Source organism: Protopterus annectens, chromosome 2.part0 (assembly GCF_019279795.1).
Source record: "Protopterus annectens isolate FY-2018-M chromosome 2.part0, PAN1.0, whole genome shotgun sequence".
Taxonomy (NCBI): Eukaryota; Metazoa; Chordata; order Ceratodontiformes; family Protopteridae; genus Protopterus; species Protopterus annectens.
Window position 1 is genome coordinate 1,221,200,121 of NC_056728.1, and position 17,390 is coordinate 1,221,217,510.

At 40.0% G+C, this 17,390-nt stretch overlaps 1 protein-coding gene across 2 annotated transcripts in view; it reads right to left on the bottom strand.

Annotated features, from left to right (window-relative positions):
• Positions 1 to 17,390, bottom strand: part of GABRG1 (gamma-aminobutyric acid type A receptor subunit gamma1) — a 734,122-nt gene that overhangs the window by 317,219 nt on the left and 399,513 nt on the right. For both annotated transcript variants that reach the window (XM_044061399.1, XM_044061398.1), the window contains exon 4: positions 8,525 to 8,745. In XM_044061399.1, the coding sequence (XP_043917334.1) occupies positions 8,525 to 8,745 (221 nt within the window). The remainder of the gene's footprint in view (positions 1 to 8,524; positions 8,746 to 17,390) is intronic.

Genomic DNA, 17,390 nt, shown 5'->3' on the forward strand with positions numbered 1-17,390 from the left:
AAGGCATAGAGTAGTCCCAGAGGCTAATCGTGAACAAGTGCATCTCTGGGTGACTGTCCCAGAGAGGGAACTAGGGCAAAGTAGTTGCTGCATTTGTCGTTGAGAGGAGTGGCAAAAAGATTGCAGCATGGCTGGCCCCATTTGAGAAAAATCAAGTCTGCAACTTCTTGCTTCAGGGACCACTCGTGAGGCATGAGGATAGCCCTGCTGAGCCTTTCCGCTATCAGTGGATTTTCCGGGAATGTGTGTCGCAATCAGAAAATGTTGGGAAGACATCGCCCACTGCCATACTCGAAGTGCCTCCCAACACAAGGGGTAAGATCTGGTTCTGCCCTGCTTGTTGATGTACCATACCACTGACATATTGTTGGTCTGAATTGCAATGGTCCCGGTGGGTAGAGAGTCATGAAGTGCTTGCAACGCCTGAAGTACCGCTCTCATCTCTAGAACATTGATGTGCAAATGATACTCATGAGGTTGCCACATTCCTTGGACAGTCTGTCCCAGATAATGCCCCCACCCCACCCTATCTGGGAGGCATCCGTGGTCACTGTGGCTACCGGATGGGGGTATAGAAAGGGTCTGCCCAGAGTCACCTGGGGGAGACAAGCCACCATACTAAGTCCTTTTTGCAAGTTTCCGTTATCAAGATCATGTGTGACATTGGTAAATCCTGGAAAGACCACTGAGAAAAAAGAAGCCACTGCAGAATCCACATGTGGAAGTGTGCCAAAGGAACTAGTGTAATTGCAGTAGCCATGGAGCCCAAGATTTGTAAACTTCTCTTGCGTGAACTCTCATCTTCTTTATGAGAAACAAAACTTGCTGACAAATGGTTGACACCCTGTCTTGAGGCAGTTTTGCTATCATGCGTCTTGTATCTAAATCTGCTCCTATAAAGGTAATAGACTGACAAGGCAACAAGGCAGACTTTTCGTAGTTTTTGATGATGCCTAGCTGGGAACAAGTTTGGATTGTGTAGTCCCGTGCTTTGATCAGTTGATGCTCGGTAGTAGCAGTGAGGAGCCAGTCGTCTAGATATGGAAACATCTGGAATCCTAGATGCCTCAGGTGAGTCGTGACCACTGCTATACACTTGGTGAACACCCTAGGGGCTGTGGTGAGACCAAAGGGCAGGGCTCTGAACTGATAATAACTGGCTCCCAGCTGGAAGCATAGAAATCTCCTGGATTGCCTGTCCATTTTTATGTGGTAGTACGTGTCCTGGAGATTGATTGAGCACATTCAATTGTCCTGACCCAAGAAGAGAAGAATGGACTGCAGTGTTACCATGCAGAACTTCGTTTTTTTTACCGATTTGTTTAGCTTGCTGAGATTCAAAGTGGGTCTCCAGTCCCGCCTTTTTTGGAACTAAAAAGAACCTTGAGTAAGTTCCAGATCTGATTTGGTCTGCGGGGACTTCTTGGATGGCTCTTTTTTCTAGCAATCTTTGTACCTCTAGGACTGCATGATCCCAAAGACTGGTTGGAACATCTAGGATGGAACATTTTTCTTTTGAGGGGGGGGACTGAGAAAAAGGAATTTTGTAGTCCCTGGATATTATCGACAATACCCATTTTTCTCTTGTGATAGTTTGCCAGGCTGCTGGGTACAGTGATAATCTGCCCCCCGACTGCCTCCAGAGGTGGACAGTCGGGCCTCCCTTCAGGAGTGCTGGAAGGGCCTAGCAGAAAATGTATCCCTGTTGCCCTGCTGTTGCGGACCCCTCTGCTCTGAGGGCGGTGTCTTCCGTTGTTGTTTCCCCCTCTGCCCCTGGGGGAAAAATCTCCAAGTATGTCAGGTGAAGCTCCCTGGGATTTTCGGAATCACATCTTTCCACATTTCTGACCTTTAGGATAGGGTCCATGTGGAGTGGAAAAATGGACTCCTACAGCAGAGAGAGTCTTGCCATCCTGTTCACACCTGGTGAGAGTTTCTTACCTGAGGCCCGAACAAGGAAAGCCAGCCATCGAAGGGGGTATTGGTAAATGAAGACTTGAAATGTTCCGCAAACTGACAAAGGTGCATCTAGGAGTGTTTCTGCAAAGTTACTCCAGTACCTGCTGCCCTACTCACTCCATCTGCCACATAAGAAATGAGCCTCATGGATGAGTTAACCACTGAGGTCAAGGTTGCAAGCTGGGAAGCTGCCCTATTCGCAACTCCCTCAGCTGTAGTATCTTGCAGGGTATCTCCTAGCTCCTTCAGGAGATCCCTCTGAAGTCGTGTGAGGTGTGACAAGTAATTCAGCAACCTGAGAGTAAAGGTCGCTGAAGAAAACATATGCTTCGAATACCTGTCCATCGTATGAGACTGCTTCCCATACCTGTCCATCGTACAAGACTCCTTGTTCGGCGGATGGACAGATGAAGAAGTTTCCGCAAGTTCCTTCTTAGTGGCTGCTGCCACCACCATGGCATCAATAGGGACCTCTTTGGAAAGGAAGGAGTTATCCTTGGGAGCAGTAATAAATTTATTCAGTCTCCTCAGAACTGGTTCCATGGTCTCTGGAGCACTCCACACCTTTCGACTCACTACAGACAAAAGTGGATCAAAAGGCGGAGACACCCAAGTGGTGGAGGGTAGGGAACCAAATGCATCCAGGTAGACAGACTCATCCTCAGAAGGGGCTAGGGACTTCCAGCCACCCCCCTGTCTAAGGATTTCCAAGGTGTCTGAAAAGGAGACATCCTCAGAGGGAGATCGTGGGGACCCTTCCGATTCATCCAAGTCTGTGTCCGAAGTGATAGATTCAGGGAGCACATCAATGCAGTGGCTACTAATACCGTGCAGACATAACTCACTTCCAGGAATATGAGCACAAGTTACTTCTGCTCCAGGTAAACAACCAACACCATTTCTCTAGTGTACTATCCCTAAATTCTGAAAACCTGTCCCTAAAGCAAAAAATAAATAAATAAATAACTCTAAACCTAAAACTCTAGACCTAAATACTCTCTCCCTAAACCTAATCATAAAAAATGTCCCTTGCTTAAATTACTTCACTAGCCCTATTCCTGAAACTGTCCTTAACTAACTTCTTCCCCAATCCTAAAATATCCTAACCTTAAAATTCCAAGCATAACCCTAATTGTAAAACCCTCTCCCTTAACTCTAAAACTATATCCCTAACCCTAATTCTAAATCCAACTCCCTAGCCTTAAAACTCCACTCCCTAACCCTAACAATAACAATGTACTGCAAACTCTAAATGTCTAACACAACCCCTCAAAAAATGTTTACCTTAAAATAAGGTAAAATGAATCATTTACTTACAACATTCACATGCCTCCCATTTTACCTCTGAAAAGGGGAACTTTGTCATCTTCCCCTTGGCATAACTCACACATTTCTTCCACATGGGCTTTGTCTGCATGCAGGAATCAATGCCACACTTTCCGATGCACACAGCCCCTGTAACACAAGCCCCAAAATAAGACATTCTGTCACTTACTTCATTTCAGCTCTTCAGAGCATCATGCCAAATGAATTTTCAACAGAACCCATCACTATTACTCATTCACATCCACAAATCCCAGCTGTACTAATGCCTGATAAAACCATATTAATTACCACAGAGCAGACTGAGTCCAGTCATCAAGTGAGCAAGACTTGCTTGTGTTCTTTGCTATCATCAGTAAAGACTCTTTAAACAAAATATAAATTAAACAATAGCAGTATATAAAACAAAACTTTTACTGTACTTAAAATGCATTCAGGATAAGACTTGTCCCCACTTTGCCAGATTTGTAGAAGATCGGGCTATGAAAATAGGATGCACTGCCAGCCATGCCAGGAGAAGTAGGGCAGTGGATGTACGACTTGTGCCAGCACTGCTAGCTGGACTTTTATTAATAATTATATGTCATTTGTATATCAAACTGATTTGTACAGATGCTTGTGCTGAAAATGTATTTGTGAGGTTTTCTTGTGTTAAAATGCATCCACAGTGCACCCTGCTGGAATGAAAAGAAATGCACAGGTATTACTGTAATTGAATTAAATGTATATGTTTTAACAGAGCAAGCTGGGACAGCAGAGATTAACAAGCTAGCTTACTTTAAGAAATATAATGGAAATGGAAATGAGCTGTTAAACCATTAAAACATCACCCCAGAGTGCTGAATAAGACTGGAGATTGTGGGTCTGGAACAAGCTTTTGTTCCATTAGCTCAGCAAAAAGATGGGAAGCCCCAGGCACTGCCATAAACATATAGATGTATATTGTAGCCATCTATTGCTAAATTCCTATCTCAGCGTCATAGGGCAATACTGTAAGAACCTAGAGTCAGGTGACCAGATGAGGTCATTCTGCAAGCCATCTTGGATATTATATTTTACAGGGATTAATCTCGGAGTATATGTGTTCAGTTTTGGGGAACCTGCCTAGAAAGACTGCTCACGCATTTCATAGTGCCTTGCTCTATCAAGTAAGTTATTAGGGAATAGTAATTCTCCTAGATTCAGTCAGAAATATACTGAAACTTAGTTTAGAGATTGTTTTTCTTTATTTGTATGAGTCTGTCTATCAATGTTATTTTCAATATTTCCTGTGATTTGAACTCTGTGGTTTACTGTAAACATATAGCTAGTATTTTTTTATTCTTTTATTATTTATTATTAAATATATTTAAACATATCATTGTGGCTGGTCCTTTTTAAAAATATTAAGCTTTGAGAGTATTTGCAAATATTTATTTGGTGATAACTCTGGCCACTCCTGAAAGCCTTGCTGTTTGGGCAACATTACCATTTATATTAATATTAACTTCACCCAGCATAACTGGGTACCATTTTAAGAGGCTTATAGTAATTGACTGGTGGCAATGAATCTACCTTACAGTCTGAGCAAAGTTGTTAGAGCAGGTAATCAGTGCCAGCCTTTCCCAGATGTGTGTGTCTGTGTGTGGGTGTGTATATGTGTGTGTGTGTGTGTGTGTGTGTGTGTGTGTGTGTGTGTGTGTGTGTGTGTGTGTGTGTGTGTGTATGTGTGCAAAAATTAAATCTCAAAGAGTGTGTGTGACAGCTACTAGGGGCAGGGACACTAAGCACTGGTTTCACAGTGTCAGTGGTAAGCCTTATTGGGGACCTGGGGAGAGGCAGATAGAGATACCCAGACCCTGGGCTAAATGTGTGCCCTGTGTGGTCTTAAGGGAAATTCTGCTTGATGCAGAGAAGTCTGCATTTCGAAATACTGAGTGTATCAATTTACATTTGAAGTGTGTGTCCTTCTCGAGTGTTAGTGGTAAGGATTCAGGCTCCTTGATTAATGGGCCAGTGTGGGAACATCACAAATTATTTTAGTGGCTTTTTTATTCTGATGGACTGCTCATAAGCTTCAATTTGCTCTGTTACACAATGATTACTCAACTCCTTCAATCATGTCTCCCAATGTAACTGTTGATGGAAAAAAAAGCTTTTCCAGTTCAATAAAGCATGGGTGAAAATTGGAATGGAATGTACCTACAAATCCATACAGTTTGAAGGAGCTGTCTTCTGTACCATTTTGTCAGTATAGTTTGCACAATTCACTGAGTATGTTTTCAGAACCCATGTTTTGTTCCTCAGCACCATATATCACTTTTAAGCCTCATTAGAATGAGAATTTTCAGAATTTGGGGGATTGACAGAACACAGTGCCAATGTCTGCCAACCTTTCTTGAGTCCAAAAGTATTTCCCAATGTCCACAAACCCTGCAAAGGAAGCCAGCTGCTGCTGGTGTAGATGGATAACATCTTTATTATGACCCAGGCAGCCTGATTTCAATTAGCAGTCCAAAACTCCTGAAGATCTTGTTGGGAAAAAAGAGGAATGATGATGCTATATCTGTATGTCACTCTTCAGAGGAGGCATGGGGATGACATGCTTGTATGAGACAGGCCATTCTTGAAGCCACAGTGAAGCTCACAGCCATGAACAGTGGCCAGAGAAGGTACATGAAAATCCATCCTCAAGGTGACTAGACCATATATATCAAGCTTAACAAGGAAAAAGGAGACTTTATGTGGTTCCGCTTCACTGATGGGCATCAATCTAACCCTGAAACTGAGGTTGGGAAGTCTTTTGAAAACATTTTACTGAGACACTCCTGAAATTGCTTATGCTATGACTTCAGCCACCACACTGTTTGATGTTTGCATCCAATATGCTCAGATGAGGTTAAAGTAATACTGATAAAACAGACTTACAGGAAAACTTCAATGTCTGAGACTGAATAAATGCTCTCTATTCTTCTGCTTTTGTGTGAAGATGACCCAGACATTATTTCAACCAGCTAACTAATAACACATGCTGTACCTGACAGCTCATCATTTGGGTGTTTGATCAACTTCTGTGACTTAATCCTGGGCTCAGAAGCAGAGGAAAAGACCACAGGATGGCAGTACTGTTTCCTTTCCTTTTTTCTTATGATCTCAGTCTTTGTTTTTTTCTCTATCTTTTTACTGAGCAGGTTACTGCGTATCGTCAGTTGGAGCTGAACCCTGTCTGGTGTCAATGACTGAACTTGTGGTCAACCAAGGTTAAATCCCAGATGGAGGTCTCCTTGGATTCTCATTTCCATGGCAGCACTAATCTGTTTTCCTTTTTCTAACTGTGCTATTACTGACTCTTATGCACATTTCTCAATATGCAGTAAAATGTTTCACTTCAGGGCAAGCAACAAAGAATGCAAGTTTCTTTGGGGGTGAATTTTATGTTGTCATGTGCATTTCTTGAAAGACATTCCTGTCTTACTTATCTCAACAAGCAAAGAGAACATGAAAAAACCCACAATTTTAAATGCTAAACACTGAAAAAATGAATAAACTGCTAAAGTGGAGTGCAAACAGTCAAAAAGCAACTATGACTGCAGGAAATGCCAAAAAAACTGAAAAATCCTGGTAAAAATAACTGATATATCTGTGGATAAAAATCACTTCTGCAAGGAAGCTTGTATAAACTGCCTACTGACTAATCAAACTGAAAATGAAGATAACCATTTAGCATATTTTACACACTAAAGAGAAAAGATGAGGAAGGAACAATTAACTTACTCACTAAATAAGAAAAAAAGAATAAGGATTGAACTGACTTGGTGAAATAATTGGCAATGCAGTCTATTCACAACTCGGTATGCTCCTGAAGAAACTGATAATCTATGCAAAAAAAAAAAAAAAAAAAAAAAAATCAGTCTGGTCATCTCCATACTTACACATTCTAGATGTGGCAAAAGAGACCAGGAAAATGTGGGGCTAAACTAAGCACTGTGGGAACAGGAGAGGATATTTTGGACTTGGAATGTTTCCTGTGCCAAGTTAAGTTCCACATAGTCTAAAGACCTGCCTGTCTGTGACGATGCAATGGAATACTTCAGTTATATGGTTTAAGTGACATGAACATTGTGAAACTAGCAGTGACCACTTACTTCAACTAGTAAAGAAAGGCTAAGGTAGCATTCAAATTGCTCTCCTTTATGTAAAGCTGCCCATATTTAATGGCCATGGCTCATGGTTGCAATACTGACCTCTAGGGGATCTCTGATTGCTGAAAAATTTGACAGAGGACTAATGGTCATATGCAACCAAATATTCTAGTATATATTTGTTGAAAAGCCTGGTGACTGTAAACTTTTATCTGGAGGTCACTGTCCTTTTGATGAATATACCTATTCTTGTCTATTTCTACCATGTCTCCTCAGATAATCTAACAAAATGACTCCAGTTTATGTTTTTTTTCCTTACGTTTTGTCTCTCAGAGATGACCATCAGTGAACCCAAGTATCTCTTCATTCAACGGGTCTACCTACCCCTTCTTCAGACCAAGTCAGATAAGGATTAGGGTTGGTGATGATTTCAAGGTATCCCAGGTCCTTACCATAGTACAGTCAGGAAATGTTGTCCTAACTTTATTCCCCACCCACATGCATTCTCCATCAGCAAGCCATCCAACCCAGCCTCAAGAAGCACTTTGCAGTTGTTTTCCAGGCCTCTGCCAAGGAAATCTAGCTGCATTGTGTACCTCTTGCATGCAACACTCTTTCCTCCCCAAGCAGGGTGGTCATGTGCATCTTACCCTGCCAGCGCCTCAGAAACTCAGGCTGTTAATCCAACATGGGTCACCTCCATCACAGTCAAAGCTTTATCCATCTACAACATGGCACTGGCTAGCTTATTGCTTTTGATTTAGGTTTGACAGAAATAAAGATGCAGAAAACAAAAAAGCAGCAATATACTCGAGGTGTGATTTTTTTGAAAGGGCCTGTTTAAAATGTATCCATACTGTTCTCAAAGACAACATAAATTAAACTATTTTTATGAACAATCTAATGAATAAGGAAATAATCATGCAGCATGACTAAGAGAAATTGTATTGTATAATGTTTGCTACAAACTCCCATTTAAAAAGAAGACAAGATAAGTGAATGCATTTTAGGAACACAAGCGAAACAAAGTACTGAAGTGTTATCAGTTCTTGTAAATATATATATTAACAGAAACAAATACGGGAAAGTTGTTAGCTTAAAATCATTTTTGAATTAACTACCTTAAAGTATACAATATTCTTCCATCATTCCAAATCCGTAAAAGCCGATTGGGTGTTGTAATCCAGTGAGCATCAGACTTTTTTGAGTTTCGGAAGACTGTATCTGGGATCCAGATTTTCCCAACCATATTGCTATTTAACATAAGAACCTTTGCCGAACTGTTAAATTTTAATCGATCATCATGCCAAGTTTGTGCAAAGAAGATATCAATTGTATATTCCTAAAAATGAAACATAGAAGATAATGTAGTTATTTTAATATCAGAATTTTTTTGCAGATTTGACAAAGGACATCACATTTAAGAACACTACTTTCGATAATATTTGTCATACAAATGTGAAAGAGTGCGTGTGTGTGTGTGTGTGTGCGTGTGTACTTCAAATATAACTTATGAAAGAACATGAAATCAAGCGGACAATTCAAAATACATATCAAATGTATAGTCACACACTGAGTGCATTATTTATCTACAATTTTTGACTGCTATGAAGGAAGTTTTGACTGTTATGAAGGACGTTAGCAGGACAGCAGATGGAAGATGGTTGATATGGCATTGCAGACTTAAAGTGAATGAGAAGAGAATACAAAATGTTTAAGGACCCAGTCTGGATGTGAAGGATATTTAAAAAACATTATTTAGGGAATCAGAGAAGAGGGAATATTGTTACTGAAACTGCAGTAATAATAGCTGAATAGTTTACATGGGATAAATGAATATCTCATTGCTGAAATGCGGTCATAAAAGGAAAAAGGTCTGGATGAACTTACAGAGGCAGGGATGTGACAAGGACAGATGTTTACCAATATCTAGGGATGAGACAAAACATGTAAGACAGTTGAACTCTTTTGGTGACAGATTCATTTATTAGATGAAATTCCATAATAGAGGTATTAATAAACGTGTCTGAGAATACATGTGGATGGAAAAGCAAATTAAGTGAAGTAGTAGGAAGCAGAACATGCATTAAAGGGAAGACTACAGTTATGTGTTACTAAGAATGGAAGTGAAAACTAGCAGCTTGTGGGTTTAGTGGGTCAGAGAGTGTTAAATTTAGGACACAGTTTAGAAGAAGTCCAATAACTGAGGCTGGAAGCTTCATGACAGTATAGTGGAGTGGGATTACCCTTCTAGAAAATGGGCTATGGCTGTTGCACAGGAAAGAGGTAGAGTGGGACAGAGGGATGATTTAGACGAGGAACTGTGGCTAAAGAAAGAACTAGAGATGCCTGGCAACAGGGTCTTTGAGGTGAGAATGAGGCAAAGGGTGGATCTTTGGTGAGAACAAGTGGAAAGTTCAATAAAATGTTTGCTTGAAAGCTGATAGAATGGAAATGAGAAGAGGTGACAGCTACTTCTGACAGATGAAAAAGTGGAAGGGAAAAAATGTAATACACAGATCAAGAAGACACTGCCAAGTGTCTACCAGCATTATAGTCTGCGTGAGTGAAGGACATGAAGTAGAGAAAGGCACAAAGATGCAGGGAGAACAGACTACAGGGGTCAAATGTGATGCAAGTGAGACATAAATACATGTTAAATACATACAGTAATTATCTTAGAACATTTGCCGATATTTTTACTAGACTTTATCCTGTAGATTGAGCGCCGTGATACAAAGCAGGCAGAGTCACAAATATGAGGAGGAGTTCTTTAACTTGTTTGCAAACACATGCATTATGATACCAGAAGAAGCAAAAGGGTCACTAGCAGAAATGAAGCAAAAATCTGAAAGTCTTGGCAAGAAGTCAGGGTTTGATACAGGAAAGGAATATGGCAGTAAAGGCACATGATAGATAGGACAGTGAAGTAGTGTGGGACCTGAAGAAAGGTAGGGTTACACATTTCTGGAGTGAGATACACTGAGAATCATCAGTACTTAAATTTTATAAACAGTGAAATGTTATGCTGTTAATTGTCTTCTAAATTTATATATCTACATATTCAAACTATGTTAATACTAAAATTAGATGATATAAATGTAATACACAAATAACCATTTTAAAAACAGACTTTTACCATGTCTCTTATTTGTCTCATATTGGGATTTGTTGTAGTTCTTAATTAACTAAGATGTTGACTTTCAGGAAAAAGAACTAATATTTTATCAATATACTGCATTGTTCATAAATCTGGAATAGCTACAATTGATTATCTGCTTGTTCAAAATACTAGCCTGTTTATATGGACTGAAATGTGAAATATGAAAGCAATAAGACAATGGCTCATCCTGCTACTAAATCCATTTTGAAAAGAAAAATAGAACTATTCTATGTGAATTATATAAAACTGTAATACAATATAAATCAGTTGTTTTCAACTCTTACTGGGAGGATTCATGTCAAATCCATTATTCAAATCTTACTGACGTAGATAAAATCATAATATTAAGTTCAACCAAAAGGATATCACTTATATTTTTAGAAAGTATTCACATCAACATTTATGTATACAGCATTACTTACTCCTTATAGAAAGTACAGTTGCTTACGAATTACTTACCTGGAACAGCATATGTTCAAATTTCACAGTGCCTCAGTGGCATATAGGTTCTGTGCCTGTACAAACCCAAACTAGCAGCTTTCCAGAGATCAGAATCCCCTACACTGACTATCTATGACAGGGGATTGGCTAAGCCCCTCTTATCAGGGGAAGACTAGCCCATTACAGGAAGTTAGTTCTTCAGGCTTTTAGTGCTATGTAGAATAAACTAAGAGGGACCAGAAGCAAGAACTGCCTGAAGCCAACCAATTTCCAGCCATTAAACACCAACACAAATAACCAATCCAACCAATAACACAAAAAGGTTGGAGACCATCAAACTATGTACAAAATAAGGGGGACGGAGAGTGGGTGCTGCCATTGAGACAGTGTGAAATTACTACATCTACTGTTACAGGTAATTATACAATGACTTCTCATTAGTCTTCAAAATCATGCATGCTGATTGGTCAGCCCAACTAGCATGCCCATTGCAAATCGAGCACATACTAGTAGAAAAATGTCTGGCTGCTGAAGTACCATTGAGCAGTTAGACTTTTGCATTGATATATGATATGGAGGACAAAGCAAAATACAAGAAAAATCGGGTGGGCTCTGTAAAACTAAAGAAACAGCGATGTACTTAATTTTCCTTGTATTTCTGTGCTGTCCCTCCTTAAATCTTTTCAGAATGTCATACTTCTCAACTGTCCAGATTTTCGCAGAATGTGTAGATTTTTGCCTCATAGTTTTCTTCTTTTCCTCATAATTGATGTATTTTTTCTGGCAAGCCACTAGGAATTGAAGCCATTAAATAATGACACACATTTGAGGTTTAGGCTTCATATCCTTCAGAAATGCACGCTAACACAAAAGCAAGCAACTTCCCATTATACTGCACTTTGTCCTTCTTGCATTAAGACTGGGAGGAATGGGACGAAAAAAAAAAGCAATGGAGATTCTCTTTTCTCTGTTGCTTCTTTTGAACAGCACTGATTAACTGTGCAAGCATGGAAACACAAGTCCCACATGCATGTGCAGTACATCAGAAAACTGTGAAGAATGAGAAACAATGCAGAGGGACTCCATGATGCCATTATCTACAAAGACATTATTTAAGAAAGGTAAGGAATTTCTTTCTTAAATAATGTCACTGTATAATCGCAATAACCCACTGTTGAGTATTTACTCATGGTTGGCTTTGTTTGATCATTTGGGCTTTGACCTTGTGGTCAAACCACACCAACCATGGATAAATCCAGCATTGCCCACACTCAGTGATGGGTTATTGCTTAACTAGGATTTATGAAACTGCACTGTGTTGATCCTTCACTCTGCTTCAATAGTACATGGGTAGATGCCTAAAGTTTACCCTACCTGGAAGAAGGAAGTATAGGGATCCAAAAGCCCCTGGAGAATGGTCCTCCCAAACCCTGTTATGGAACTTGAGTAAGAAATCAGCTTGTAATGCTCTGCTAAGGTATGAGCAGAAGACCAAGGTGTTGCTTCTATAATGCCTCTAGAATCCACTACTTTCCAATATGACACTGAAGAGGATAAGGCTCTGGTGGAATGTCCATTAACCTTATACAAATTTACCATGGTGGGAGTAACAAAAAAATAGGATAACTAACAAGCAATTGTTGGCTTAGAGACAGGCTGACCCTTCTTAGTCCCAGAATAGGAAATAAACAGCTGTTGAGCTTTTCTGAAAAGTTTATTCTGTCACGATAGCACCTGAGCTGCACATCTAAAGTATGCAAAATCTTGTCTCCCTTGATTTTAGGTGCTAGAAAGCAAACTGGGAGATTAACGGCTTGATTTGGGGTAATACAGAAACAACTTTTGGCATGAAAAAGGATTAATGCATTAAAAAAAAAACTGTCCTTGTGGAAAATGAGATAAGGTTAGCTCACAATGAGAACCTGGAGTTCAGAGACTCACCTTTCCGATGACATAACAATAAGCGAAACAGTTCTCTGAAAGATAGGTTCTAAAGGAAATGAAGTCAATTTTTCAAGAGCAAACTTGAGATCCCAAGGAAAGGAATTTTCTTTTGATGGGACACGTGCAATACTCCTTTCACAAAACTGTTTGACCACAAAAAGAGATGACAGGGGATCCATGGGCAGACAAGCTGAAATGGCTGCAAGATGTACCTTGACAGAGGCATCAGATAAGCTATCACTGAGTATCCCACAAAAATATTTCAAAATCAGAGTGGAAAATGCCATAGTGTGCCCAGTGATATCCATTAGGCACCACCTAGAAAACCTCTTCCACTAGCGTACATAAGATTTTCTAGTTTCATGTTTTCTTACTTACATCAATACCTGTTGCACATCCTCATGGAATAAGTGCATAAAAAGTATCAATATCGAATAATCCAGGTTGTCAGAAGCAATTTCTCTTAGTTGGGGTGCACCAGTCACCACTGATACTGTGTGAGCATATCTAGAGTATGTGGAAGCTTGTCATAATTGCCTTGGCCAATTACATTAAAAGTAAGAAATAACTTTGCTTGGGTCAAAAGGGAGTCACCACAATCACCTTTGCTAATTCTTTCTGAATCTTCAGAGGTATCTTGAATATTTGTGTAAAGAATGGAAGTGCATGAAGAAACATTCTCATTTAAGAAAACAAGAATGCTTCTGTCCTCCAAATGTGGCTGCAAGGATGTCTTAAACAGAATTTTCCCATGTCTGTTTTTTTAAGGAGGCAAACAAAACTATTCAAAGTGTTCCTCACAACTGGAACAAATCCAGGCTGACCTCTGTCCTGAGTTTCCACTTATGAGGACCTGTCTGTTTTTGGCTTAGTCTGTCTGCTACTAGGTTTTGCTCTTACATTATGTAGCAGGCCTGAAGCATCAGAGAATGCTGTAAGGCTAGCCCCACGCCATCACTGACAACCGGCAAAGAGAGAGAATTGTGACCTTTTACCCCTTGTCTGTTCAGGTAGATAAGACTACAGTGTTGTCTGTGACCAATAAAAGGGGACCAGCAGACCATAAGTGGAAAAAACTTTTAGGTCTGAATAACTGCTAATATTTCTTTAACATTTATGTACTTTGTAGCATCCGAAGGACCCCATTCACCTTGCACTTGAACTCACCTGTTCCTCATGCAAACTCTGATAACAGCTCATCTGGATTAACTGAACTGGGGCCTGGAGAGAAGGGTAGGACAGGACTGAGAAACATCTGATCCCTCCGTCACTGTACCTCTCATTTCACAAAATCCAGCACTGGTATCTGGAACTCCAAGGGAAGCAGGTGTTGGTGTGATGAGGATCATTGATTCCATGGGGACTAGACTTTTGAGAAAATGTCTTGTGGAGGAGCTTCTTGCAGAGAGAAATCCCAGAAAAATGTCATGAACAGTCAGACCTTTGTCTTCTGGTAGAAAGGCCATACTATTTTCTGTGTCTATCATACACCCCAGGAAGACAATTCTTTGTGAGGGTGTAAGTCAGAACATTTGTAGGTTCAACTCAAAGCTGGGAGCAATTGAATGTGGTGATAAGCATCTTTCAGTTGTAAAGGATCCATGAAACAATGGTATGGAAAAAGGGATAGGACCATCAGCAGGGTGGGCATTTTAAATATGGGTACTTTCTTTTTGTGGTGGTGGAACTAGTTATATAAACTCTGCTTGAAACTTGGAGTACTGGAGAGAACAGATGTGTTGTGTCTGGTCTGGTGGAAGTAGGAGAATTTCTCTGAAGGGAGGAGGATTTTCTGCCCACTGCTAAGAGCATCCTCTCAGAACTATTCTCATCACCCACTTTTCTCAGAATATTTTAGGCCAGGCTGCTGGGTTGAGTTAAAGCTGGGGGGGGGAATGGGAAAGCGGACTAGGCACAGGAGAATAGGATAGGATAGGATACCCCAAGTCTTGGCACAGTCAATCTTTAGCAAGAGAATGATCTGTTTTAAGAAAAGGATGCCCTTTTACTTACTTTGAAAGCATTCTCCTCCTATCATTTCCTCTTGGTAGTCTGACTCTTGTGAGACCGGGATTTTGTTTGTTCTGTCTTTGAAATAGGCACCTTGTTAAGGGAGAATCTGGGAATATGAAACATTCTAGATAACCAGTGCAACAAGTTTACCTACATCATCCCATTGTTTGAGACTCTGGGTAGTAGCAGGATCCAACACAAATTCAGAACTTAAAGGAGTATTCAAAATCTCATTTGTTTTTAAATCCTCAGAAAAAGTCTGGTTACAACAGAAGCAGTTGCACTTCTAGAAATAGTGTCTGCACTTTCCAAAACGCTCTTTAAAGCATGTTTTGAAACCTGAGTCACATCAGAAACAATCTCATTCATAAAATACTTCTATTCAGCAGGCAAAGATACAGCAATGTCATCTAAACTGTAAGCACATTGCAAAATAAATTTCCACATGATAATTTAAATTCTGAATACTAAATTACTGGACTGTGTCAACCTTTATTCCTTAAGATTCTAACCACTTGCAAATTTTATCCAGGGGTGTAGGGTTAGAAGAAGCCAAGGATCTACTATTAGAGTTGTGAGCTGGAGAAACCACAGCTAGGTTAGCTGACAAAGGAGCAAAAAGAACTGCAAGATCAGACTGCAACTTATATTTCCTCAAAGCCTTTTAGGAATTGATTCACTAGCCAAAGAGGTTTTACATGCAGCTTTATAGACATTTTCTAAGGATGGTAAGAGAGGAGAAATAGGAAGACATTTGGAGTCTCATCCTCAACAAGATCATAAACTCTGCCAATTTCTGGTGTAGCTCCAGACTGCTTCCAGTCAAAATACATCTCCAAACCTCACTAGCATATATAGAAAGCTGATCCCTTGCGTGGCATTTTGAATCAAATTGGATGAACTCAAGAGTGTTCACTACCGTCTGCATCACAGTCCCAATAAAAATCTGTGGTGCTATATTAACCTCTTGAGAAGTTAGCCCCATAGTCATTCTGGATAGAAACACAATCTCCTAGATTAGCTGACTGTAAAATACTCTTATCTAAGGAAACCACAACAGCCCTCTACATGGTAATAACCTGATTGTCTGTCATGTGGTAAAGTTTCTGTTTCTTTTTACCATGAACTACACTGGAGGACAAAATATCTGGGAACAGAGTATTATATCTTGCAAGGTGCATCTTTCTAGATATCTGTCCTGCACCTATTTATTTATTTAACATTTATTTACCAGGAAAGTCTGACTGGGACAGAACCCATTTTCAGTGGAGGCCCAGGGAGAAATGCTCCAGACACATCTTTGGAATGTGAGAGAAAACCAGAGCACCAGGAGGAAACCCAAGCGAATGCAGGAAGGGCATGTAGACTCCCATACAGAAGGAACCCCAGCCAAGAATCACACCAGAGAACCTTTTTCCTATGAGGTAACAATGCTAACTGCTGCACTATTGTGCTGCCTAAAGGGTTTGGTTCTCCTATACTGAACCAGGTACTATAAACAGCCACGAAGAATGTGTCTGAGCAGTGTAGCATAGACAGCTGTGGGCTCACACCAGAGGGTGACTGGGAAAGGGTAAGTGGTCATCAGACCTGCTTAAGGCAGCAATAGATTCACAAACCACAGGCTGAGGCATGTTTTTGGATTGTTTTTCTTTTTAAAGTACAGCTAGATTTGATGGGGAGCAGCTGCACCCGGATCCATCAAGTCAGAAAAAAAAACACCAGCCAGACTAATATACTTGCATTATTAAGGGCTGATTATAGACAGCAATAACAGAAAATATAAACTGTTTTTCCATACATCAAATAGGTTTACGCTGCAAAAAATATAGCAGAAACAGTTTAAATTCTGGTAATCCTTGTTCTACAATCTGCACAGTGTAGTAAACAACAGCACAGTCACTGTACCAAGTAAAACTCACTTGCCCAAATAGTAGCAAAAATCAAACACGTGCCCTTAAATCAAAATTTAAAACAGCATAAATAAACATTCCCTTGTCAGAAATGAAACAAAAAATCTCCACAGAACATGCAAGTAAAGTAATCTGCAGTAAAATCACAATTTAACAATAAAAACTACAGCAGTGTTAAGTCAGAAGTATATATTACAAAACTGAAGAAAAAAGTAAAAATGCAGCATTTTCCTGTCAGAAGTTCAAAATAAAGCAAATAACAGAAAAAACAGGCCTCTTGGCCTACATGCACAAGGCAACCTAGTGTTCAAATAATACCACAGAAAGTAGTTGTGTACACTTACCATAAATGTAGATGTTCACTGTTGCAATCATCACATTTGGGTTATCCTGCCAGGGGTAGCCATCAGTCAGCCTGAATACCAGAGGCTTAGTATTTCTGCGTCGGTTGCTGTCACTCCAGGACTGACGTCAGGTCGTCAGTGGTATAAAATCAGGCAGTTGACGCCATTA